The sequence below is a fragment of the Schistocerca nitens genome, chromosome 4 (assembly GCF_023898315.1).
Source record: "Schistocerca nitens isolate TAMUIC-IGC-003100 chromosome 4, iqSchNite1.1, whole genome shotgun sequence".
In the NCBI taxonomy this organism is placed as follows: domain Eukaryota; kingdom Metazoa; phylum Arthropoda; class Insecta; order Orthoptera; family Acrididae; genus Schistocerca; species Schistocerca nitens.
Window position 1 is genome coordinate 83817217 of NC_064617.1, and position 25829 is coordinate 83843045.

General features: G+C 41.0%; 1 protein-coding gene across 1 annotated transcript in view; it reads right to left on the bottom strand.

Annotated features, from left to right (window-relative positions):
• Positions 1-273: 273 nt before the first annotated feature.
• LOC126253057 (UDP-glucosyltransferase 2-like) overlaps positions 274-25829 on the bottom strand; it is a 76572-nt gene continuing 51016 nt past the window's right edge. Inside the window, exons 6-7 of the mRNA XM_049954144.1 lie at positions 3070-3289; positions 274-1701 (exon numbers count right to left, since the gene is read on the bottom strand). Of these exons, the coding sequence (XP_049810101.1) occupies positions 1425-1701; positions 3070-3289 (497 nt within the window). The 3' untranslated portion in view covers positions 274-1424. The remainder of the gene's footprint in view (positions 1702-3069; positions 3290-25829) is intronic.

Below are 25829 nucleotides of genomic sequence, written 5' to 3' on the forward strand. Positions count from 1 at the left end.
TAAGCTGTGTTCGTGAATTTTCTAGAATGTAGATGAGAAGAAAAGAACTTTTACCAAAGTGAAATGATAATTAAATAGACACCCTAGCTGCAAACAGGCGTTGATACACCAAAGTGTAAAGTGTAAAGTATTTCTGTGTTCAGACGACAACCAGAAAATATGACATACTTACCTTATTAAACGCAATCTGATAATATCTTAACTTGAGAAGTTACATTGAAACAATTTATTAATACTGTATATGAACTATAACATTTTGTCTTTTGTTGTTTATACGATACATGGACATACAACAGCTTTCGCACAGGTACAGTTATTGTATTTTGTTTTGGTCTCATTCTTGGGAGATATGATTACACTTAATTCAACTAACTATCTATTCGATTAGTTTAAAAACAAAAAAATTATTCAGGTAATAAGCTAATTACTGTTTTGTAGGGAATAGATTTCATTCAGTTGAAAGAACACGAAGAAAACTACTACACATTTCGAAATGTTCAGAATGTTTTTATTTAATGAAGTATCCTGAAAAGGATGAAGTATTTCATTTAGATTTAGTATCTAAAAATATATACAGTGTGTCCTTTCTAAGACTCGTCAGCGGAATTTCCTCTGGTATTTCGGTAGATATTTGCTGTTTCGTTTTTCATATGTGTTGGTGGAGTCAGCCAAAACAAATACTGCTCATCATGTCTTTTGCGAGACACCCAGTGTCGACGGAGAGTGTCGCTTTGTTTCATATTACAAAGTCACTTTTCAAGCTAAATTGTAATGCCCATTCGATAGAGCAGTCCCAAATTAGCCTACTGCAATCTTCGTTTCATTGATATTAACACGGACAGTAAAACCCGAAGATTAACTTTTACTCCAGCAGAGAAACAGTAGTGCTGCTACATGGCAGTAGCAGTCAGCATGGGCCAGGGTGGCGTGCCAGTCGCTGATAAGACTACCGTGCTGTTTTACTGACCTTTTTAATGTACGTCGATGAAAAAAAAAAACGAAAATTGCACTAGACTAATATGGGATAGCTCTCTGGAATGGAGTCGTAAAATTCGGCTTTAAAATCATTTTGTTTGTAACAGGAGGCAAACCGACGCTTTCCGTTGACGCTGAGAGCCGCGTGAAAGACATAATAGGGAGTATTTGTTTGCGTCGACATCAGCTACACGTTACAAGTACGAAATTGAAAAAAAATCTTTCGAAATCCCAGAGGAAATGCGCTTGATGCCTCTTACGAGAGATAGTTTTCCCAATTATAACATTATGCAAATGAGAGCAAAACGTTGTATACATTGTATTTCAGGTGACACAATCTCAAGAAATGTTTTACAAATCATTGTCCATGTACCAGTTCCACCATTTCATTCAAGACACTCAATAAATTAGTGTGCAAAGAGACTTCTGTATAACAGAAGATTAGGTTCTCAATTACTTTTCACTTTCTTTGATTTAAACAGTTTGGAGATGAGAAACCTAGCAATAAAGTATAGAGCTATACAAAAGGACACTACAACAGCCAGCACGAAGGCAATGACATCTAGCAGCAGGTATTGGTACCAGGTCAGGTCTCTTGCAGCACTGCGCAGATGTGGAGCCCCGTTATGTCGAAGTACATACTCGATCCACCACATGGCTTTAGGAAGGCTCTCTTCCTTATGCTCACGGTAGACGGCTGAGAACTGCTTCATGTTTTCGCTGAACCTGTTGAAAGAAGGAAGATTGATGATAAAGTATTCCTGCGATGCTTAAAAGTGACAATATGTCACACTTGGGTCCTCAAGAGTGACTAGAAAAATCAAGAAAACTAACTTTTGGTAAGTCGCATGGAGAAATTATGTGAATCAATGAGACTAAAAGTGTGATCGTTGCGGGGCAAGTGGAAAATATGAAAACGTAGGTGAGTGGGATAAAGTTTGGTGCATTAGGGATTTATGATTGGAACAGTGAAAGAACCTGGTCATGTTGCGATCAACTGTGTAACAGAAGATGGAAACCCTATGAAGACATAATTACTTTTTAGAGTGAGTTCCTCCTTCCTCATCCATGGACGCAGTTTTCTAGAAACTGAACAGAAAACAATATTTTTTAGAAGCAAGAAAAATTAGCAAGTATAAAAAATATGCCCATTTTATTTACCCTTTTATAATAATGTATGTGATTAGCTGTGCTCATAATAATTCAGGGAGCATGTGGACAGTTTCATATAAGACGATACGATATCTGACGTAATATAGAGCAAGAAACTTTTCGGCTTTGACTTCTGTGTAAGTCTCTTGGTATCGAGCCTACTGAACGATATAAATGCCAGTGAAAATGATTTAGCGTCGTCAAATATAAACTGTGTGAGATTGTTCAGAATATGGTACGAGACACAGTACATTGATTTTGTGTCTATGTCAAAGTGCAGCTAGAGATTACAAAAAAAGAGCTGTCGTAGCATTACTGGTGTTTATCTGTCCACCTTAGTGGCCTTGGAGGAAACCAACGTCTTGAGTGACGTGGCAACCCTCCTATTACCCAACCTGCCAATTTTCAATTCTCGAAATGGTAGCTAACTGGTTATCAAACCAATAAAACAATTTTGTTTCTTAGTGTCAAACAAAAACTTTAAAGATATTGTAGTATACAAATTGCATCACGTCAAATCACCAACCAAAGTACCTCCCATATAAAACACCAAAGCTGTGTGAAATTCTAGACAGATTGTCCAGTCATCTCAACTCTACTGTAAACGAGTAGAGTGCTGATTATGGTTTATTAGCTTAACAAGTGCATTGCCTCTGATTGTCCTAACTGCGATTGTACTATATAAAGATGTCAAGCCTCTTATTCTCATTTCCTTTCCCATCCATTAAGACTACTGCAGATTTAAAAGCTTTCAGTAACGTCATTTCTCAACAAAAACTCACCATATGTCGTACTTATGAAAAGTATTCTACAGAGCTGCATCGTCCGAACACCAGCAACTGTCACGAAATTCACTTCAGCGTTTTTATGTAAATAATAAAACATTAGTGAGCTTAGGAATCTACTAATAATAACACAATTTCAGAGGGATATTGTTTTTACCTTTTGTCCCCAATAAGCCTTAGAATGGCGTCCGAAATGGTGTCTTTCGTGACGTCCCAGAATTTCAGCTCAATGCCAATGCCAGCGTCGACCATTTTCGCCACGTTATGTTGCTGGTCGCCGAAAAAGGGAATCCCCAGTAGAGGAACCCCGTGATAGGCAGCCTCGTTAAAGCTCTGCAGACCGCCCTGAGTGATGAACACGCGGACACTGGGATGTGCTGGAAAGCAAAAAAACAGCAACAAAAGATTATTGAAGTTGCACAAGCAGTCAGATTTTATAATGGTTTCAACGTCGTCCGCCAACAGATGGCCTAGTGGCACAGCTATCAGAGTACCATCTGTGTCTACCCCATAATGGGGAATGCTCACAGCCAGACGGCTCATTGTTGTGCAAACGTGTGGATCAAGCAGGCTACCATGCCACGGAGATGCACTCGTACTTCCTCTAGCGAACTGTGCAAGCTTGAAAGGAGTCACATTGTGGCCTTCGTAGTGCTGGGATGGTCCTTTCAGAGAACTACCACACAAAATGGAGGTGCTAAGTCAGTTGTCCAAAGATGCTGGCGTCAATGATCACGTGAACATTCTCACACCAATAGACGAGTTCTACGCACCACACATGCCCACCAAGATCGCCATATTGTAAGGGTAGGAGTAGCAGATCGTACAACTACCAGAGCACGAATACGAGGGCTTGTGAACCCAACGCGAACGGTTATGAACTGGTTATTAGCAGTGGGACTACTGCCATGCACACGTCTAGCCCATTTTCCACTCACTTCACAGAATCGATGCGCACGACTCGACTGGCGCCATCAGAGATCACTTGGTCTTCAGTGATGAAGACCAAGTGGGGATTCTGAATGCGTGCAAGTGTCTGTCGTTTGTGCGTACAATGTAGACCTGGTGAGCACTGTCTCGTAGAGTGCATTTGTAAAACACACACTAGCCCCACCCCAGGCCTTATGGTCTGTGGTGCGATGAGCTACAACACTCGTTGAATTTTGATGTTCCTGTAGGTGACGCCAACACTCGTTGAATGTTGGTGTTTCCGGAGGGGACGCTAACCAGGGCTCAATACATGCAAAATGTTGTTAGACCTGTTCTTTTGCTGTTCTTGCAATAGGAAGGACATGCGTTGTTCCAACAGAATAATGCTCCGCCACACACTGCTTGTGAAACTCAACTTGGTCTGCAAGACATGCACCACCTTTTCCGGCCAGCACAAACTCCGGGCTTTTCTCCAATCGAGCACGTGTGGGATATGATGGGATGAGAAGTCATTCGTGCGACTCGTCATCCTGCAACTCTTGCAGAACTACATGAACAAGTGGAGCAGGTGTGGCATAACGTATCCCAGGACAGTATCTATATCTGTACGATCGACTGGTTACCAGAGTGAGCGCCTGCATTGCTGCCCATGGAGGCTACACAACATACTAATACAGGTGTTTCAGCATGGGTTGATAGCTGGGTACCTCAGAACCGCGTGTGCTACTGATCTGTAAATGTAATCATTTCATATACTACATATACATTGTTGCATCATTATCTCTTCAGTCAATTGGAAACCTCTAAACTGGTGTACAATTTTTCTTGCACTGTATATTTATACATACACCAATAATCTGCAAGCCACAGTGGACGAATATCATTACAAAAGTTCACTGCCAGTTCTAATTCTGTTAGTGAAAGGGGAAAGGCAAGAATTGCAGTCGATAACCATCTGCATAGTGGTGAATTTCTCCAACATTACTGCTAGAGATGTTGAAAGGTGGCTACACTGAGCCACAGCGCCAGAGATCGCGCTAGAGAGTATTGTTCCGCCGCCTCCACTGGCAGTGATTATTGAGAACTCGTAGTGGGCAGTGCTTTGGGAGAACTCGTGGTAGTCAGTGCTAAGATGTCGTAGTGAGTAGTGTTTGTTGAGATGAGCTAGTAGGCAGTGCTTTGGGAGAACTCGTGGTAGTCAGTGCTGAGATGTCGTAGTGAGGAGTGTTTGTTGAGATGAGCTAGTAGGCAGTGCTTGCTGAGATGTGATACTGAAAAGTTCTTGTTGAGATGTGATAGTAGCGAGTCGGTGTGGAGAGATTGTAATGTCTAGAGTGCTTTTCATCAATATAAATTAAGGTAACAAACTACTTTTCTTTTCTTTCTCATTATTTCAATGTCCTGAATAATGCGTCATTACAGGTTCAGTCAACAAAGCATCTGGCTTGTGTTCTTGTATTAGAGTGTAATTCTGGTTTTCTTGAGTAATTATGGTATTTCTATTTTCTTTAATTAATTCAGTATAAATGATATTTAAAATTTCTTGTGTTGTTGGAGAAGAACCGTGCCAGATGCGTACGTTGAGTCATACTTCCACACACAGAACAGTTACACTTGTGCTTTGGTTTCGCAGGTTTTGTAGTTGCTGGGGACTTAATTAATTAATTGTGTTAATGAAAATTTCCATTTCATTCTTTGTTGTTGTTCTATGCAGTCAGATTGCGTAATAATACTAGTCAGGGCCAACCGTTACGAGACTTCGTAATCGAACAGACAGCTACTAAAGAAAAAAATTAAAAAAGTATTTGCATTTTATTTTAATTAAGCCCCCATGCACGTGGCGACCGCTGCTTCGGATCGTCCCTTGGAATTCTTCTGATTGTAAAAATAGTAGACAGTAGTATTGTTGTAGTACTTTGTAGTTTAGTAATTGTAGTCTATTTTGCATGTGTAGATTTGGTAATTGTCACTCTTCTAATGGTATTTTTTTTTTGCAGAATTTAATTTTGTTATCTTGTATACGGGTTTGACAATTTTGTGCAGTTAGGAAGATTTCAATTGTTCGTTAATCGTGGTTGAGGGAAGCATTTCGTGTTAATGGTATTGTTGGAAATAAAGAGGCATTGTGTGTAATTTTCGTACAGTAACGAGTTTTGTATGTTTTGTAAATTATTACGCGATCAATGAAAAAGGCGAAAATGATGAATAGTGAGAATGACGAAATTGTCGACATGGCGAACTCGCCAACACAGGACAACAGTATGATGAATAATGGAGTTTAAAACAATTTAATAAGTCGGGAAGACAGTCCGGAACCATTTCAAAATTTTTCTCAATCAGAAAATTCACAGAATACGAGATTAACGATAGAAAATTCTGGAATAGCATCGAACACAGGTAGCTTTACAGCTATGACGAATGAAACTGGTTTTGCGGGAAATGTTAGGGGCGAAAGGAATTTCGAACCGGCTATTATGGAGCAGTTGATGGGTGCAATATTAAATTTGGGATCACAAATAGGAACAATTAAAACAGAGATAGGAACTTTGGCAACACGCTTAGACTCACAAGGATCTGAATTAAAAACAGAAATAGGAACAATTAAAACCGAGATGGGAACTTTGGGATCTGAATTAAAAACTGATATGGGAACACTGGAAACACGGTTAGATTTACGAATAGGGACATGTTTCAAAAATATGAAAGATGAATTAAAGAAAGAAATTAGGGAAGAAGTACAACCGATTTTGAATTCTCACAATAATAGATTAATTGAAGTGGAGATTAGACAAAGGGAACAAGATAGAGAACAGGAAGAAAGAGATCGCGTGATAGTACAAAAATTTTCAGAGTTAAATTTACAACGTGTACACGATAAGGAAGAAATATTTGAGAGAATCGAGGAATCCGTACCAAATGACAGAATAAATAATCTAACACAACAATACGAACAGTTAACTACCAAATGTGTCAACACTGAAACCCTAGTCGGGACACTTACGGAAGACGTAAATAAACAGAAAGAAAAAATAGGTGACTTATCGGAAAGAGTTGAGGAGATTTCAGATAAATTGACAAATCTTAGTTTACATGGGGACAGAGAGTCGGATGATACAGCTCCATTACCATTTGCAGAAACCGAAGAGTACCAGAACATAAATAAGCATGTTGAAAATCAGGGAAAATTTAATGAACGTGTTAAAAGGGAAGTTGAGGCATTACGAAAGCAAGTCAAACAAATTGAAGGGGAAATTGTAGGAAAAGACAGCAAAAGAAATTTGGAATCACAGATAGCAGAGGGGTTTGAAGAAAATAATTTGTTTCATTTACGGGATGCAACAAGAGAGCGCCAGGCGCGCGAACTTGACAATAATCGACATTCAAACTGGGACAGACGCGGTAGGTCTTTGTCGCCACGAGGCGAAAACTTTGACTATAAACACTTTTTGACTGTTCGGAAATTTAAGATCTTCCGCAATTCTAAGAATGACATATGTATGCACTCCCGCCAGATTTGCCACTGAGTCACAAACTGAAATTTATGTGCAGCTATTAAAGTCCTCAGGGGATTCACTACACTAAGTGAATATGTGCCGTAGCGCTCACAGGACCCCGAGCTGTAGTGGTGCTATTTCCCTTTTAGTTTTCTGCACCGCTGCCTACTCTTTCACTATTCTTTGCATCTATAAAAACAATTCTTCTACTATCCATCTACCTAGACAGTAGGTAAAGAATAACCGGATTTGACTGTTTTACCCAAAAGTGACTTCGGAAATTACCGTTTGGACTTACTATATTTTCTGCAGCATTAATTCGTAGTTTAAACGAAATCTTACCTGTTTATCTTCGTGACAATATTACTTCATATGTTGACGATATTCTTATCGCTAAACGTACTTGGAGTGAGCATAACAAAATTTTGGATTCATTATTACGTATCTTTGCAAGAGTTGGCATTACAGTGAACTTGAAAAAATCTGAATTTGATCGTTCTCAGGTGAAATTTCTCGGTCACATTATTTCTACAGACGGTATTCTTCCTGATCCAGAGAAACTAGACGCTGTTCGTAATTATGCTGTTCCTTCCACAAAACGTGCTGTTCGTAGTTTCCTTGGTGTCTGTAATTTTCTTAGACGCTTTGTTAGATTGGATGATTTGGCCACACCTCGTTTACACATTTCAGTTATGCGCACTTTGGTCCCAGAAAATGCTTTCATAAATTGCGAGAAAATTGCTACTTCAGTAATATGGAAAAACGTATTCGATCTGTTCTTGCTAAATGCAAATTATGTGAACAGGCTAAGCCGCCAACTGTTTCTCACAGAGCACCGTTGTTTCCTATCATTCCAGCGAAATTAAAGGACATGGCTGCAGTCGATTTGTTCGGTCCAGTGGTTCGTTCTACTAATGGTTTTGCGTACATTTTCGTAGCAGTGGAATTGACATCAAAATATGTGTGTTTTACACCTTTACGCAAAGCAACAGCTCGTTCAGTATCTAACGCTTTCATCAAACATTTTCTTAAAGAAGTTGGTCATGTTGATAAGGTTATATCAGATAATGGATCACAGTTTCGTTCTAAAATTTGGCTTCGTACTCTACGGCGTCGTAAGACTAAACCAATTTTTATTTCACTTTTTCACCCTCAATCTAATGCTTCAGAGAGATGGATGAAGGAAATCAATAAATTGTGCCGTCTTTATTGTCATCAGAATCACAGAACTTGGGATCAGTATCTTCATATTTTTCAAAACATTCTGAATGAACTTCCTAATGACTCAACTTCTTTACCGCCTCTATTGATATTAAAAAATAAAGTACCAACAAATCGCATTTCTGAAATCGTTCCTTTTCCGCCTTCACGGAAACTGCGGCATTCTGAAGTTGTGAACCCGGCTCTACGAAATATTGCGTCTGCGGCTGCAAGAAGAGAGAAATCAGCTAAACGTCCTGGTCGTTTAAAAACTTTGTCTGTTGGTCAAAAGGTATTAATTAAGTCTCACCGTTTGTTTCACAAAGGAAAAGGCTTGTGTCGCAAATTTTTTCTGCTTTATAACGGTCCATATAGGATTCGCAAAATTATACATGATAATACTGTTGAAGTAGAAACTCTTAAATCTCGGCGCTCTAAGGGAATACATCATATATCGAACGTAAAAATTTTTGTGGAATGACATACTTTTGAGAAACCAACAGTTATACGTAAACAGGTGGAGAATGCAAGGATACCGCGCCGTGTTCCGGCGGCGGCAGATACTCAAAGCAACAGTGAAGTCTGCGCGCCGCAAAAGGCAGTCGTTGACCGCAAACAATTACTTCATACGTCACGCGCCTACAGCTGATCGAGCGCACAGTGTGAATGCACTGACAGCCGTAAACAAATACACAGTCTAATTTCTCCGACTAAATTCTGTATAAAGCTATGGTGACTTTATAAATTATGTTATTAACGTTCAGTATTTTTCAGGATACGGTTGTATAAAATATTTAAGACCTTCAGGTAAATTCTGTGCGTGTCCGACGTTAAGACGACTTGCTATGGAGAAAATTTCAGGAAGAATGTAATTTCGAAGAAAAAAAAGTAATAAATTAAAAAGGGTAACTGTTAATTGAGTTTATTTTTCAGGTAACATAATTCCACTTAGGTACGTATTTTAGATGTAATTTGCAGCTCGTGATTACGTGATTCATACTTTGTGCTAAATTTCATGTTCTATGAATTTACTTGTGAAGCGACGTGCTTGTGTACATTTACTGATTTTGACAATGTTTTATTAATGAACAGTGTTGTTAATTGCGTATATTATGCATCGCTTGGCTGCTATGCTTTTTATCACTGGTGTCATATTTTTTTATTATGTGCCTGCTGTGCTTATTTATTTAAATTGTAATTGTCAACTGATTAATTGTGCTGACTGTGGTTATGTATGTAAGTTATACTTTGTGATTTATCTGCTTGCTCCTTCATGTTTACTTATTAAGATTACGTATGAACATTTATTTGCTTATGCTGATATGATGATAATGACCTGTTTATTATGTAAGATACATATTTGCTGCTTTGCGTATGGATTGCATATTTACACATTTCTGTTTGTTGTCATAACTATTCTTTAATTTGCTATATATAGAAATGCTGATATGAGGTGTACGTACATGGAGTTTAGGCCACACTATGGTATTAATTATAGATTGTTCGCTTGACGGAGACTCGTTATAGGGATTGTGCTGCATCCACTTGTTGACATTCTGTTCGCTACTGGTATATTGTCGCGATATTGCATGTATTGCTTACGCTCAGTGCCTGATATTTTTAAGATAAGAAAATGAACTGCTATAATTCTACGAACGACATTGGTACAAGAAACTGCTTAGAAGTCACATGAGCTGGAGGTTTTATGGAAGCTGTATAAATTTATGCTAATAGGAAGGAAGCTAACGACATGACATACCAACACTAGGTTTAGACCATTGACAGTTATTACACTGCATTCTTCGTGAGCAATTGAAATAGGAAGTGACACTTGACACGAGAAATACTCCACATGTTTGCTTCTGTTTGCCATAATTTTTGAAGTGGTGTACACACTGAAATATCACGATCATTAACACTTCGTAATCGTACTTGATTACTGAGAGTTATTCGAACTAAGTCTGTTAGAGGTCATGTATGCATTTCTTTTATTTAATGATGGACAAGGGACCAAAATGTATCTTATAATTTATAATGAGTAGAAAATTTGTGTCAGATGGATTACACAGAGGTTGTGTGTGGACACTGTGTCTTCGGATTGTATGGGATGCTGAATTGAAGTTGCACTAGGATTTTGTCTGTACTTGTTCGAGGAGACTGACTACAGGAAAGAGTTGTTATGGAAGTGAAATGATATTGGTGCTGAGGTTTATATATATCGACGTATTATTGAGGTATTGAGATTATGTGAAGTTGATGATTATTGGAGTTTCGTGGACAAGAGGTAAGGTAAATGAGGTATTATTGAAGTATTGAGACTATGTAATGCTGATGATTATTGGAGTTTGGTGGATAAGAGGTGAAGTAAGTGAGGAGCATATTTTTTTTGTTGGTCTATATGGAACAAGGAGGATGAAGATGGCAGACTAGAACACTCAAGTAGAAGGAAGATTGTCTACACACACACTTTGTTAAATCACTAAGCAGTATATACTTTTTTTTGGAGAGAGGAAGTAATTGCATATCTTGGCTCACTGACAGTTGTTCAGCAACTGTACATTTTGATCTGGCTTGGCAAACATTGGTCTTGACATGATGACTATGACGTTGACTAACTATTATTGACTGTTATACATTGCTGCCACTACCACTTGATACACATGATGAACATAAAATTTTGACAGAATTGCATTTACACAGTTAACACTATTCAACTACACAGTAGCACTAAATGTGGATGAAAGATGAGTGAGTGTGTTTTGTGTGGGTTTTCCTTTTATAATCCCAGAGAAGTGATCTCAACCTATCTCCTAAATATTATTTTACTTGTTTGTTGTGGCTTGCACTGACACCCATAAATATTATAGGTTTATTGGTATTTGTGTATTGTAATAGTTAATAGGACAATTATCTGATATCATTTGTGTGTTTGTTATGATTTGTATGTTTAGTGTAAAAGCATTGTATGTGTATTCAAACTATTGTTCATGCCTGAACTGTCTGATTAGTGATGGTGCTGCACTTTTCAACATGGTGGATGCCACCTGGACATGTTTAATTGCTGCTGATGAACTGTGTGATAGGGAATATTATGGACTGTTATTTGCACTTTTTCTACATGATTGGTGCCACTAGAACATGTTTAATTTCTGCTGATGAACAGTGTGATTAGTGAAAGTGAATATTATGGACTGCGGTCTGCCCCTGCTCAACATTGCTGGGTGCCACTGATGGACTGCTTCTACTGAAAAGATGTCACCTGTTGCTGTGTGCACCTGCTCAACATTGCTGGTGCCACTAATGGAACTGCTTATACTGAAATGGTGTTACTTGTTGATGTCTGCACGTGCTCAACATTGCTGGGTGCCACTGATGGACTGCTTCTACTGAAAAGATGTCACCTGTTGATGTCTGCACCTGCTCAACATTGCTGGGTGCTACTGATGGACTGCTTCTACTGAAATGGTGTTACTTGTTGCTGTCTGCACCTGCTCAACATTGCTGGGTGCCACTGATGGACTGCTTCTACTGAAATGATGTCACTTGTTGGTGTCTGCACCTGCTCAACATTGCTGGGTGCCACTGATGGACTGTTTCTACTGAAAAAATGTCACTTGTTGGTTTTTGCACCTGTTGACCATTGCTGGGTGCTACTGCTGGAACTGTCAACTACTTGTTTCTTGAGCTATGGAAAGCGTTTATGTGAATATTTGTATAAACTGATTTTTTGTGTATTACTGTTTGTGAAAAGTTATGATACTCTTAACTGCACATATTCGTCATTGCTGACGCTATTGATTGAACTGTTTAACCACATAATACTTGTGTAAACTGTTATGTAAAGTCACATGTATGAAAGAATTTGTATTGCTTACTGTATTTTATATATTAGGTTATTGAAAGGTCAGTGCAAAGTCAAAATTTTATCTAGTTATATGATATTTACGCATTAATATTATCTTTTATTTTTGACTGTATTTTTTTGACGAATTTGGTGGTATTTTCACCACCAATGCTGGCAAAAATACCATCAAATTCTAGCCCGTGGAGCAAGGGCATATGAAAGGTAGCTACACTGAGCCACAGCGCCAGACATCGCGCTAGAGAGTATTGTTCCGCCGCCTCCACTGGCAGTGATTATTGAGAACTCGTAGTGGGCAGTGCTTTGGGAGAACTCGTGGTAGTCAGTGCTGAGATGTCGTAGTGAGGAGTGTTTGTTGAGATGAGCTAGTAGGCAGTGCTTGCTGAGATGTGATACTGAAAAGTTCTTGTTGAGATGTGATAGTAGCGAGTCGGTGTGGAGAGATTGTAATGTCTAGAGTGCTTTTCATCAATATAAATTAAGGTAACAAACTACTTTTCTTTTCTTTCTCATTATTTCAATGTCCTGAATAATGCGTCATTACAGGTTCAGTCAACAAAGCATCTGGCTTGTGTTCTTGTATTAGAGTGTAATTCTGGTTTTCTTGAGTAATTATGGTATTTCTATTTTCTTTAATTAATTCAGTATAAATGATATTTAAAATTTCTTGTGTTGTTGAAGAAGAACCGTGCCAGATGCGTACGTTGAGTCATACTTCCACACACAGAACAGTTACACTTGTGCTTTGGTTTCGTAGGTTTTATAGTTGCTGGGGACTTAATTAATTAATTGTGTTAATGAAAATTTCCATTTCATTCTTTGTTGTTGTTCTATGCAGTCAGATTGCGTAATAATACTAGTCAGGGCCAACCGTTACGAGACTTCGCAATCGGACAAACTACTAAATCAAAAAATTAAAATTATTTGCATTATATTTTAATTAAACCCCCATGCAATGTTTATACAGTAGTGGCCATTAAAATTGCTACACCACGAAGATGACGTGTTGCAGACACGAAATTTAATGACAGGAAGAAGATGCTGTGATATGTAAATTATTACCTTTTCAGAGCATTCACACAAGGTTGGCGCCGTTGGCGATACCTACAACGTGCTGACATGAGGAAAGTTTCCAACCGATTTCTCATACACAAACAGCAATTGACAGGCGCTGCACGGTGAAACTTTGTTGTGATGCCTCGTGTAGGGAGGAGAAATGCGTACCATCACGTTTCTGACTTTGATGAAGGTCATATTGTAGGCTATCGCGAAAGCGGTTTATCATATCGCGACATTGCTGCTCGCAGAATATGGAATCAGTGGGTTCAGGAGGGTAATACAGAACGCCGTGCTGGATCCCAACGGCCTCGTAACACTAGCAGTCGAGAAGACAGGCATCTTATCCGCATGGCTGTAACGGATCGTGCAGCGACGTCTCGATCCCTTAGTCGACAGATGGGGTCGTTTGCAAGACAACGACCATCTGAACGAACAGTTCGACGACGTTTGCAGCAGCATGGACTATCAGCTCGGAGGCCATGGCTGCGGTTACCCTGGACGCTGCATCACAGACAGGAGCGTCTGCGGTGGTGTACTCGACGACGAACCTGGGTGCACGGATGGCAAAACGTCATTTTTTCGGATAAATCCAGGTTCTGTTTATAGCATCATGATGGTAGCATCCGAACCACCATGGCTACCTGATGCTCTTTTAGTTTATGTACATTTTATGGACATCAGCTAGCACTCCATCCGTTTTATTACGAATCTGATTCAATTCTTGTTCATACTCATCATCGTATGTTCAAGAGACAATGAAGAGAGTAACGGACTATCTCGAGGTAAATACATTACTGGCCATTAAAATTGCTACACCAAGAAGAAATGCAGATGATAAACGGGTATTCATTGGACAAATATATTATACTAGAACTGACATGTGATTACATTTTCACGCAATTTGGATGCATAGATCCTGAGAAATCAGTACCCAGAACAACCACCTCTGGCCCTCATAACGGCCTTGATACACCTGGGCATTCAGTCAAACTGAGCTTGGATGGCATGTACAGGTACAGCTGCCCATGCAGCTTCAACACGATACCACAGTTCATCAAGAGTAGTGACTGGCGTATTGTGATGAGCCAGTTGCTCGGCCACCATTGACCAGACGTTTTCAGTTTGTGAGAGATCTGGAGAATGTACTGGCCAGGGCAGCAGTCGAACATTTTCTGTATCCAGAAAGGCCCGTACAGGACCTGCAACATGCGGTCGTGCATTATCCTGCTGAAATGTAGGGTTTCGTAGGGATCGAATAAAGGGTAGACCCACTGGTCGCAACACGTCTGAAATGTAACATCCACTGTTCAAAGTGCCGTTAATGCGAACAAGAGGTGACCGAGACGTGTAACCAATGACACGCGATACCGTCACGCCGGGTGATACGCCAGTATGGCGATGACGAATATACGCTTCCAATGTGCGTTCACCGCGATGTCGCCAAACACGGATGCGACCATCATGATGCTGTAAACAGAACCTGGATTCATCCGAAAAAATGACGTTTTGCCATCCGTGCACCCAGGTTCGTCGTTGAGTACACCATCGCAGGCGTTCCTGTCTGTGATGCAGCGTCAAGGGTAACCGCAGCCATAGTCTCCGAGCTGATAGTCCATGCTGCTGCAAACGTCGTCGAACTGTTCGTGCAGATGGTTGTTGTCTTGCAAATGTCCCTATCTGTTGACTCAGAGATCGAGACGTGGCTGCACGATCCGTTACAGCCATGCGGATAAGATGGCTGTCATCTCGACTGCTAGTGATACGAGGCCGTTGGGATCCAGTACGGCGTTCCGTATTACCTTCCTGAACCCAACGATTCCATATTCTGCTAACAGTCATTGGATCTCGACCTACGCGTGCAGCAATGTCGCGATACGATAAACCGCAATCGCGATAGGCTAAAATCCGACCTTTATCAAAGTCGGAAACGTGATAGTACGCATTTCTCCTCAAGGCATCACAACAACGTATCATCAGGCAACGCCGGTCAACTGCTGTTTGTGTAAGAGAAATCGGTTGGAGACTTTTCTCATGTCAGCACGTTGTAGGTGTCGCCACCGGCGCCAACCTTGTGTGAATGCTCTTAAAAGCTAATCATTTGCATATCACAGCATCTTCTTCCTGTCGGTTAAATTTCACGACTGTAGCACGTCATCTTCGTGGTGTAGAAATTTTAATGGCCTGTAGTGTATCAGTAGCGAGACTGAGTGACCCTATCGTGCTTTACACGTATCCTTGTTCCAGGCTCTTGGTCCACTCCCTCAATTCCGACTAATACTGTCTGCCAGAACGGTAGAGCACTTTCCTGCGAAAGTCAAAATCCTGAGTTTGAGTCACGGTCAAGCACACAATTTTAATCTGCCAGGAAGTTTGATTTCAGCGCACACTTCGCTGCAGAGTGAAAATCTAATTCTGGAAACATCCCTCAGGCTATGGCAAAGGCACCCCTCTGCAGTATCATTTCTCTCTGAATTGCTAGTCTTGCATGTTTCGCAGGAGGGCTTCTGTGAAGTTTGGTAGGTAGAACATGAGATATTGGCGGGGATAAAGCTGCGAGGGGGGGGGGGGGGGGGGGGTGGGTGGTGAGCCGTGCTTTGGTTGCTCAGTTGGTAGAGCCATGTAGTTTTAATCTGCCGGGAAGTTTTACTGCAGTCTGCGTTGCACAAAGAGGATGCGTAAGACTACTGTCCCAGTAGTTGATAATAAAATGCCTGAAAACGATTCCAAATAACGAAAACTCTTCTCCAGTCTACAAATGCAAGATATGCATCCTTGTTTTTCCTGAATTTGCCCTCCATTACTAACCGCAGTGCTAAATTGCTTCTCGAGTACGCCTGATTTCCCTAAATCGAACTGTTCGTGATGACTACACTGTGTGTAGCTCACGTTAATACCACTGTAAATTATTGCCTTAATGTCATTACTAAAACATAAGTTTTCTTAAGTGCGATTTAATGGTATTCGTACTTTTGCATCGTTAATCATGTTGTTGTTGTTGTGGTCTTCAGTCCTGAGACTGGTTTGATGCAGCTCTCCACGCTACTCTATCCTGTGCAAGTTTCTTCATCTCCCAGTACTTACTGCAACCTACATCCTTCTGAATCTGCTTAGTGTATTCATCTCTTGGTCTCCCTCTAGGATTTTTGCCCTCCACGCTGCCCTCCAATACCAAATTTGTGATCCCTTGATGCCTCAGAACATGTCCTACCAACTGGTCCCTTCTTCTTGTCAAGTTGTGCCACAAACTCCTCTTCTCCCCAATTCTATTCAATACCTCCTCATTAGTTAGGTGATCTACAAATCTAATTTTCAGCATTCTTCTGTAGCACCACATTTCGAAAACTTCTATTCTCTTCTTGTCCAAACTGTTTATCCTCCATGTTTCACTTCCATACATCGCTACACTCCATACAAATACTTTCAGAAACGACTTCCTGACACTTAAATCTAGACTCGATGTTAACAAATTTATCTTCTTCAGAAACGATTTCCTTGCCATTGCCAGTCTACATTTTATATCCTCTCTACTTCGACCATCATCAGTTATTTTACTCCCTAAATAGCAAAACTCCTTTACTACTTTAAGTGTCTCATTTCCTTATCTAATTCCCTCAGCATCACCCGACTTAATTCGACTACATCCCATTATCCTCGTTTTGCTTTTGTTGATGTTCATCATATACCCTCCTTTCAAGACACTGTCCATTCCGTTCAACTGCCCTTCCAGGTCCTTTGCTGTCTCTGACAGAATTACAATGTCATCGGCGAACCTCAAAGTTTTTATTACTTCTCCATGGATTTTAATACCTACTGCAAATTTGTCTTTTGTTTCCTTTACTGCTTGCTCAATATACAGATTGAATTACATCGGGGAGAGGCTACAACCCTGTCTCACTCCCTTCCCAACCGCTGCTTCCCTTTCATGCCCCTCGACTCTTATAACTGCATATCTGGTTTCTGTACAAATTGTAAATAGCCTTTCGCTCACTGTGTTTTACCCCTGCCCCCCTGCCACCTTTAGAATTTGAAAGAGGGTATTCCAATCAACATTGTCAAACGCTTTCTCTAAGTCTACAAATGCTAGAAACGTAGGTTTGCCTTTCCTTAATCTTTCTTCTAAGATAAGTCTACGGAATCCAAACTGATCTTTCCCAAGGTTGGCTTCTACTAGTTTTTCCATTCGTCTGTAAAGAATTCGCGTTAGTATTTTGCAGCTGTGGCTTATTAAACTGATTGTTCGGTAATTTTCACATCTGTCAACACCTGCTTTCTTTGGGATTGGAATTATTATATTCTTCTTGAAGTCTGTGGGTATTTCGCCTGTCTCATACATCTTGCTCACCAGATGGTAGAGTTTTGTCAGGACTGGCTCTCCCAAGGCCATCAGTAGTTCTAATGGAATGTTGTCTACTCCAAGGGCCTTGTTACGACTCAGGTCTTTCAGTGCTCTATCAAACTCTTCACGCAGTATTGTATCTCCCATTTCGTCTTCATCTACATTCTCTTCCATTTCCAGAATGTTGTCCTCAAGTACATCGCCCTTGTATAGACCCTCTCCACCTTTCCACCTTTCTGCTTTCCCTTCTTTACTTAGAACTGGGTTTCCATCTGAGCTCTTGATATTCATACAAGTGGTTCTCTTTTCTCCAAAGGTCTCTTTAATTTTCCTGTAGGCAGTATCTATCTTACCCCTAGTGAGACAAGCCTCTACATCCTTACATTTGTCCTCTAGCCATCCCTGCTTCGCCATTTTGCACTTCCTGTAGATCTCATTTTTGAGACATTTGTATTCCTTTTTGCCTGCTTCATTTACTGCATTTTTATATTTTCTCCTTTCATCAATTACATTCAATATTTCTTCTGTTACCCAAGGATTTCTACTAGCCCTCGTCTTTTTACCTACTTGATCCTCTGCTGCCTTCAATACTTCATCCCTCAGAGCTACCCATTCTTCTTCTACTGTATTTCTTTCCCCCATTCCTGTCAATTGTTCCCTTATGCTCTCCCTGAAACTCTGTAAAACCTCTGGTTACTCAGGATATCCAGGTCCCATCTTCTTAAATTCTCATCTTTTTACAGTTTCTTCAGTTTTAATCTACAATTCATAATCAATCGATTGCGGTCAGAGTCCACATCTGCCCCTGGAGATGTCTTACAATTTAATACCTGGTTCCTAAATCACTGTCTTACCATTATATAATCTATCTGATACCTTCTAATATTTCCAGGATTTTTCCATGTGTATAACTTTCTTTCATGATTCTTGAACCAAGTGTTAGTTATGATTAAGTTATGCTGTGTGCAAAATTCTACCAGACGGCTTCCTCTTTCATTTCTTTCCCCCAATCCATATTCACCTACTATGTTTCCTTCTCTCCCTTTTCCTACTCTCGAATTCCAGTCACCCATGACTATTAAATTTTCGTCTCCCTTCACTACCTGAATAATTTCTTTTATCTCGTCATACATTTAATCAATTTCTTCATCATCTGCAGAGCTAGTTGGCATATAAACTTGTACTACTGTGGAAGGCGTGGGCTTCGTGTCTATCTTGGCCACAATAATGCGTTCACTATGCTGTTTGTAGTAGCTTAGCCTCACTCATTATTAAACCTGCTCCTGCATTACCCCTATTTGATTTTGTATTTATAACCCTGTGTTCACCTGACCAAAAGTCTTGTTCCTCCTGCCACCGAACTAATTCCTACTATATCGAACTTTAACCTATCCATTTCCCTTTTTAAGTTTTCTAACCCACCTGCCCGATTAAGGGATCTGACATTCCACGCTCCGATCCGCAGAACGCCAGTTTTCTTTCTCCTGATAACGACGTCCTCTTGAGTAGTCCCCGCTCGGAGATCCGAATGGGGGACTATTTTACCTCCGGAATATTTTACCCAAGAGGACGCCATCATCATTTAACCGTACAGTAAAGCTGCATGCCCTCGGGAAAAATTACGGCTGTAGTTTCCCCTTGCTTTCAGCCGTTCGCAGTACCAGCACAGCAAGGCCGTTTGGGTTACAAGGCCAGATCAGTCAATCATCCAGACTGTTAATCATACTCATTCATAAGTCTCCATTCATTTTACATTACTATACTGAAACGCCAAAGAAACTGGTATAGGCATGCATATTCAAGTACAGAGATATGTAAACAGGCAGAATACGGCGCTGCGGTCGGCATCGTCTATATAAAACAAGTGTCTGGCGCAGTTGTTGGATCTGTTACTGCTGCTACAATGGCGGATTATTAAGATTTAAATGAGTTAGAACGTGGTATTATGGTCGGCGCACGAGCGATGGGACACAGCATCTCCGTGGTAGCGATGAAGTGGGGATTTTCCCCTACGACTATTTCAAGATTGTACCGTGAATATCAGAAATGCAGTAAAACATCAAATCTGCGACATCGCTGCGGCCAGAAAAAGATCGTGCAAGAACGGGACCAACGACGACTGAAGAGACTCGTTCAGCGTTACAGAAGTGTAAGCCTTCTGCAAATTGTTGCAGATCTCAACGGTGGGCCATCAATAAGTGTCAGCGTGCGAACCATTCAACGGAACATCATCGAAATGGGCTATCGGAGCTGCAGGCCCACTTGTGTAAACTCGACGACTGCACGACACAAAGCTTTACGCCTCGCCTGGGCCCGTCAGCACCGGCATAGGACTGATGACGGCCGGCCGCAATGGCCGAGCGGTTCTAGGCGCTTCAGTCCGGAACCGCGCGACTGCTACGGTCGCAGGTTCGCATCCTGCCTCGGGCATGGAAGTGTGTGATGTCCTTAGGTTAGTTAGGTTTAAGTAGTTCTCAGTTCCAGGGAACTGATGACCTCAGATGTTATGTCCCATAGTGCTCAGAGCCATTTGAACCATTTTTGGACGTATGATGGCTGGAAACATGTTGCCTGGTCGGACGAGCCACGTTTCAAATTATATCGAGCGGATGGACGTGTACGGGTATGGAGACCTCATCAATCCGTGGATCCTGCATGTTAGCAGCTAGTGGCGGCTCTGTAATGGTGTGGGGGGGAGGGGGGGTGCAGTTGGAGTGATATGGGATCCCTAATATGTCTAGATACGACTCTGATAGGTGGCACGTATGTAAGCATTCTGTCGGATCACCTGCATCAATTAATGTCCATTGAATGTGATTGGAGACTTTCTCGGCGTATTGTATACAATTCACCATGGAGGTGGAAGAAAACGGAAGCTTGCCCTTCCTTGACATTCTAATCAAGAGGCACCCTGATGGCACCTTGGGTCACGCTGTGTATAGGAAGAAGACACATACGGATTTATACCTTCATGCACAGAGTTGCCACCACCCAGCACAACGCAACTCAGTGCTTAACACACTTGTGCACAGGGCCAAGTCTATCTGTGATGATGATAGCCTACCTGCAGAGTTACAACACCTAAGGAAGACCTTCCGCAGCAACGGTTATAATGAGACGCAAATCTCGCGCGCCCTACACAAGAGCAGGAAGGTAGACACACCAGAAGAAGAAGATGAGACCAGATGCCTGGCATTTCTACCATACGCGGGACCGCCAACAGCCAAGATTGCCCGCATTCTGGAGAAGCACAACATCAAGACAATTTTTCATGCCCCAAGTAAAATTAAGGACATACTTGGCTCAGTCAAAGACCACCTAGGACTGCAGACTCCGGGCGTATACAGTATTGAATGTGAATGTGGTACGAAATACATCGGACAAACGCAGCGCTGCATCACGCAGAGGCGCGCGGAACACATTAGAAATGTACGCCTTGGTCAGACAGAAAAATCGGCGGTAGCGGAACATAGCCTTAACGAAGGACACACCTTCCTCTTTGAGGGTACGAAGAAGCTGTGTGACGCTAAAGGATTGTGGGACTCAGTTTTCAAAGAGGCTGTAGAAATTCGGTTGAACAGCAACCTGATCAATCGAGACACTGGTTTCCAACTTAGTACAGCCTGGAATCCCGCAATAACTAAAATTAGAAGAGAACGCTCCGGCACGAAGACGGCAGCGGCCACAGACGTATTAGGAACCGACAGGGACTCGACGCCCGGTCCGCGCCGCGAACCCCCCACCACTGGCGCGGCGGCCGATTCCGCAGGTACCTGATTGGTCGGCGCCCGGAATTAGTCACTGGTCCAGGAGCCTTTATAGGACCGCGCAACACAGCATCTCGACACTTCGCTTGAAGATGATGGGTACGAAACCCTTCGAAACGTTGCGAGAAGACGACGCCTTTACTCGGCTGATCACCCGAGAAGATTTCACGAATGTCCATTGTACATTCCGCCGGACTTGGGCAATTCTAGGAGGACAATGCAACATCCCACACGTCCAGAAGTGCTTCAGAGTGGCTCCAGGAGTTTAAACACTTCCGTTGGCCACCAGAACCCCATACATGATCAAATGATCGCTATTGAGCATATCAGGGATGCTTTGCAACTTTCTGTTCAGAAAAGATCTCGACCCCCTCGTACCCTTAATGGTTTATGGTGTGCGTTACCTCCAGCATTACTTCTGACATTAGTCGAGTCCATGCTACGTGGTGTTGTGACACTTCTGCGTGCTCGCGGGGTCCCTGCACGATATTAAGCAGCTCTTCAGTGTATTAGAAGGTGTACGAAAACTGAATGTAAGTTTGTGAATATTTTAGAATATAAGGCAATGTTGCAAGTTGACTCGAACGAATAAGCTAGCGTCACAAAAAGCGAAATGTAACCGCGGCACAGGCGAGAGAGTGAAGACGTCGCTGGTATAAAGGGACTTTGTCGTTGGCTGATGTGAGGAGTGGACGTGTCCCGAGGTTGTTCCACTGGTCTGGCGCTGACCATAAATTGCGACGTGGTACACCGAGAATGGTGCTGTCTCTAATGAGTCTCTAATGACTTCGTCGTCAACGGCACATTAAGCCCTGATCTTCCCTCCTTTCATGTGCGTTTGGACGATACTGCTCTCACTGCATGAAATTTATATTATGTTATGCTGATTAATTATGCACCACTCTAATGATACCGAACACCAGGTCAGCAACTGGAAGCAGTTAATTCCATAAATTATCTGGGAGTACGCATTAGGAGTGATTTAAAATGGAATGATCGTATAAAGTTGATCGTCGGTAAAGCAGATGCCAGACTGAGATTCATTGGAAGAATCCTAAGGAAATGCAATCTGAAAACAAAGGAAGTAGTTTACAGTACGCTTTTTCGCCCACTGTTTGAATACTGCTCAGCAGTGTGGGATCCGTACCAGATAGGGTTGATAGAAGAGATAGAGAAGATCCAACGGAGAGCAGCGCGCTTCGTTACAGGATCATTTTGTAATCGCGAAAGCGTTACGGAGATGATAGATAATCTCCAGTGGAAGACTCTGCAGGAGAGACGCTCAGTAGCTCGGTACGGGCTTTTGTTAAAGTTTCGAGAACATACCTTCACCGAAGAGTCAAGCAGTATATTGCTCCCTCCTACGTATATCTCGCGAAGAGACCATGAGGATAAAATCGGAGAGATTAGAGCCCACACAGAAGCATACCGACAATCCTTCTTTCCCCGAACAATACGAGACTGGAATAGAAGGGAGAACCGATAGAGGTACTCAGGGTACCCTCCGCCACACACCGGCAAGTGGTTTGCGGAGTGTGGATGTAGATGTAGATGTAGAACACGTAGAGAAGTAACTTTGAAAATTTAGAACTACATGTGCTGCTTTTTTTTCACGCTTAAACTTTGACAAAATAATATGCAGAGTGAAATTTATTACCGCCAAAGCAGTCGCCCAAACGGAGGTTGAAGAGGCACTAAACTCCATTGTTTCACCTTATTCTTAGGCCTGAGTCAACTTCCTAGTTCATAGTTGTTAGCCACAACAAGTTTCTTACACACACGTCTTATTGTCAACATAATTTTTCTAAAGTTATTCAGCTCATGTAATTTTTCATACTGTACAAAAGAACAAACACTACTTAATTTTTTAAAGTGCGTTTAAATGTGTATGTGTAAGAAAATGACGGAAATGATTCAGCGCCATTAGAATCTTGTGACGTGGTGTCTAAGGATACAGTTGAGACCTCGAAGGACGAACCTCTGTGAATATGGAGTGACAATCACGAACTTGATTGTACAATGAGCTGCTGGGGTCAGTGTTACTTACTCGGGAATGTGAAGAATCGCATGAAGTTGCTTGTAGTTGTGGAAACGTGTTTGAGGTTGAAAATATGAACAGGTGTAATGATATCTATCTTGGCTTTCTGTGTGGAATAGTTATCTATTGTAAATCACTTAGGAATGACTGTAAGCTGAATAAAACGTAGATAATTTCCAAACCAGTTTAATCTCAGTGGATTCCTTCCTTGTTGCAAGATCGATTACCTTGTGGTGGCGTTGATGCTGTGATTATGCAGTCATTGGGTCAGTAAGATGTTCAATATTGGAAGCAATAGCACCATATTCTGTTGTCCTTTACGAAAGTTGAGATGTTTAAAAAATATGTATGACGGTCCTCTAGGAGGACTTCAGTCACTTTATGTCTCAGAAGTAGCAGTCCTTTACATTTTTTTCCTTTACTTGGGATTGAAAATCTTAAAATAACCAAAAGACTTCTTACTTTCTGGTACGTAGTCTCGGAGTACCAAGTTGTCGATTTAAACCTGAGAGATGATTGCAGTATTGTTTGTGCTATAGAGAGCCACGTTTGGTGTAACTGATGTCGCAAAACGATCGACATATGGTTATGGAAACCTACAGAGGAATTTTACAAAAATATTGCAGCAACATTTGGCAAGCAGCAACATCCCTACCTGTATAGATGCTGTCTCTGGAAAGAAGATAAGGATCACCAACGCAGTTCAGAGCGGACCACTGCGTTTAATTTGCAAGAGATATGTTGGCATTGCGTTGCTTGCTATTTGTGATGCGATTACAAATTCATCTCCATTTTTATTGAAGCTTAATGGAAAGTACAGTGATTCTTCGGCTTCCAAAGACTTTTGCATCTAACAGAAACATATACGAGAATACGTTACATAATTAGCTGTGCGCGACTATTCAACGAACGTATTTTCGAGATTTTATCTAATAAATGGTAAATTCTGTATCGTCCACTAGAGATACAAACTGAGTATGCGAAAGAGGTTTTTTTACAGATCTGTTGCATAATACACGACTTCATTGTACCAGAGACGGCACTGCAGAAGATGAAGATCTACATAAGATTATACAAACGTACGAAACACCGCAAGATTACAGCAGAGTGTAACACGTCCAGCATCGTATTGAGATATTCTTTGTTTGATATTTTATTGGAGATGGCAAAAGAAATAGCAGTAACTAAGTTAAATCTGTAGGTTGGTGCAAATGTAACTGTCTTGTACCTAGCTATTTTTTTATTCCACATCTGTCAGTCACGTCCAGGGTTTTGCACTACTCGTTCCTACGTAACTGCTTGTTTATATTTGCCAGTATATTCCTTTCTAGAACAGTTCTATATGTAAAGGTCGATCTCTAGTGAAATTATATAAATAATTTGTTCTTTTTATTATGTTTATTAATTATTTTTAGCAATAAATGTCAATACATTCAAATATTACAAGAACATAAATGATCATTGTTAGTGTATATATATTTTCTGAAGGAGAGCGTGTTTTCGAATATCGAAACTAAACAATCGAATAAGAGACGCTGACTGGTGACGTGATAGCATGGCTGGTGGGTTGAATTTCCTTGCGTAAAGATACAGACAAAACATTTAAGTTAATATGTGTACCTTATCAACATCAAATGCATAAAAATAGTGATTAATATTGAATTAACTATGCGCTCCACTTTTAATGGTGGAGGAACTAAGAAAATTTTCGCGTGTGTAATGGACGCGAATCGGTGGGTCACTGGTAAAACGACGAATGCGGACAATATCAGATTTGAACCTTTCGAAGACTGTGCTTTGATGGTCCCAACGATAGCTCTGACGGGGTGGAAGTCATAAGATTACTTGGAATATTTATACAAAAGATGTGGACATATTTTCAACGCAAAATCGTCAAATATTAACATCGCGCGTAATCATCACCACATTATCTCGGGATCCTGCAATGAGGTGAGGTGCAACCAAAGAAGATATTTCTGAAACAGACTCATAAATACGATCAGACTTTCAATTATAAAAGTTGTGTAATGTTTTTTCTTTAAATCAAAATGCTGTTCCAACTGTAGTGTTGTAACTTGTCGATCTTCTACAACATGTAGTTAAATGTAATGTTTGCTACACATGCCTCTCCCTACATTTTTTCTGTTTATTTTTAAGATAGTAGTCATATACGTTCCCATTCATTCAACGCGTTTGTCATGTTTCTTGGTTTCTCGTTACTAATTTAATAT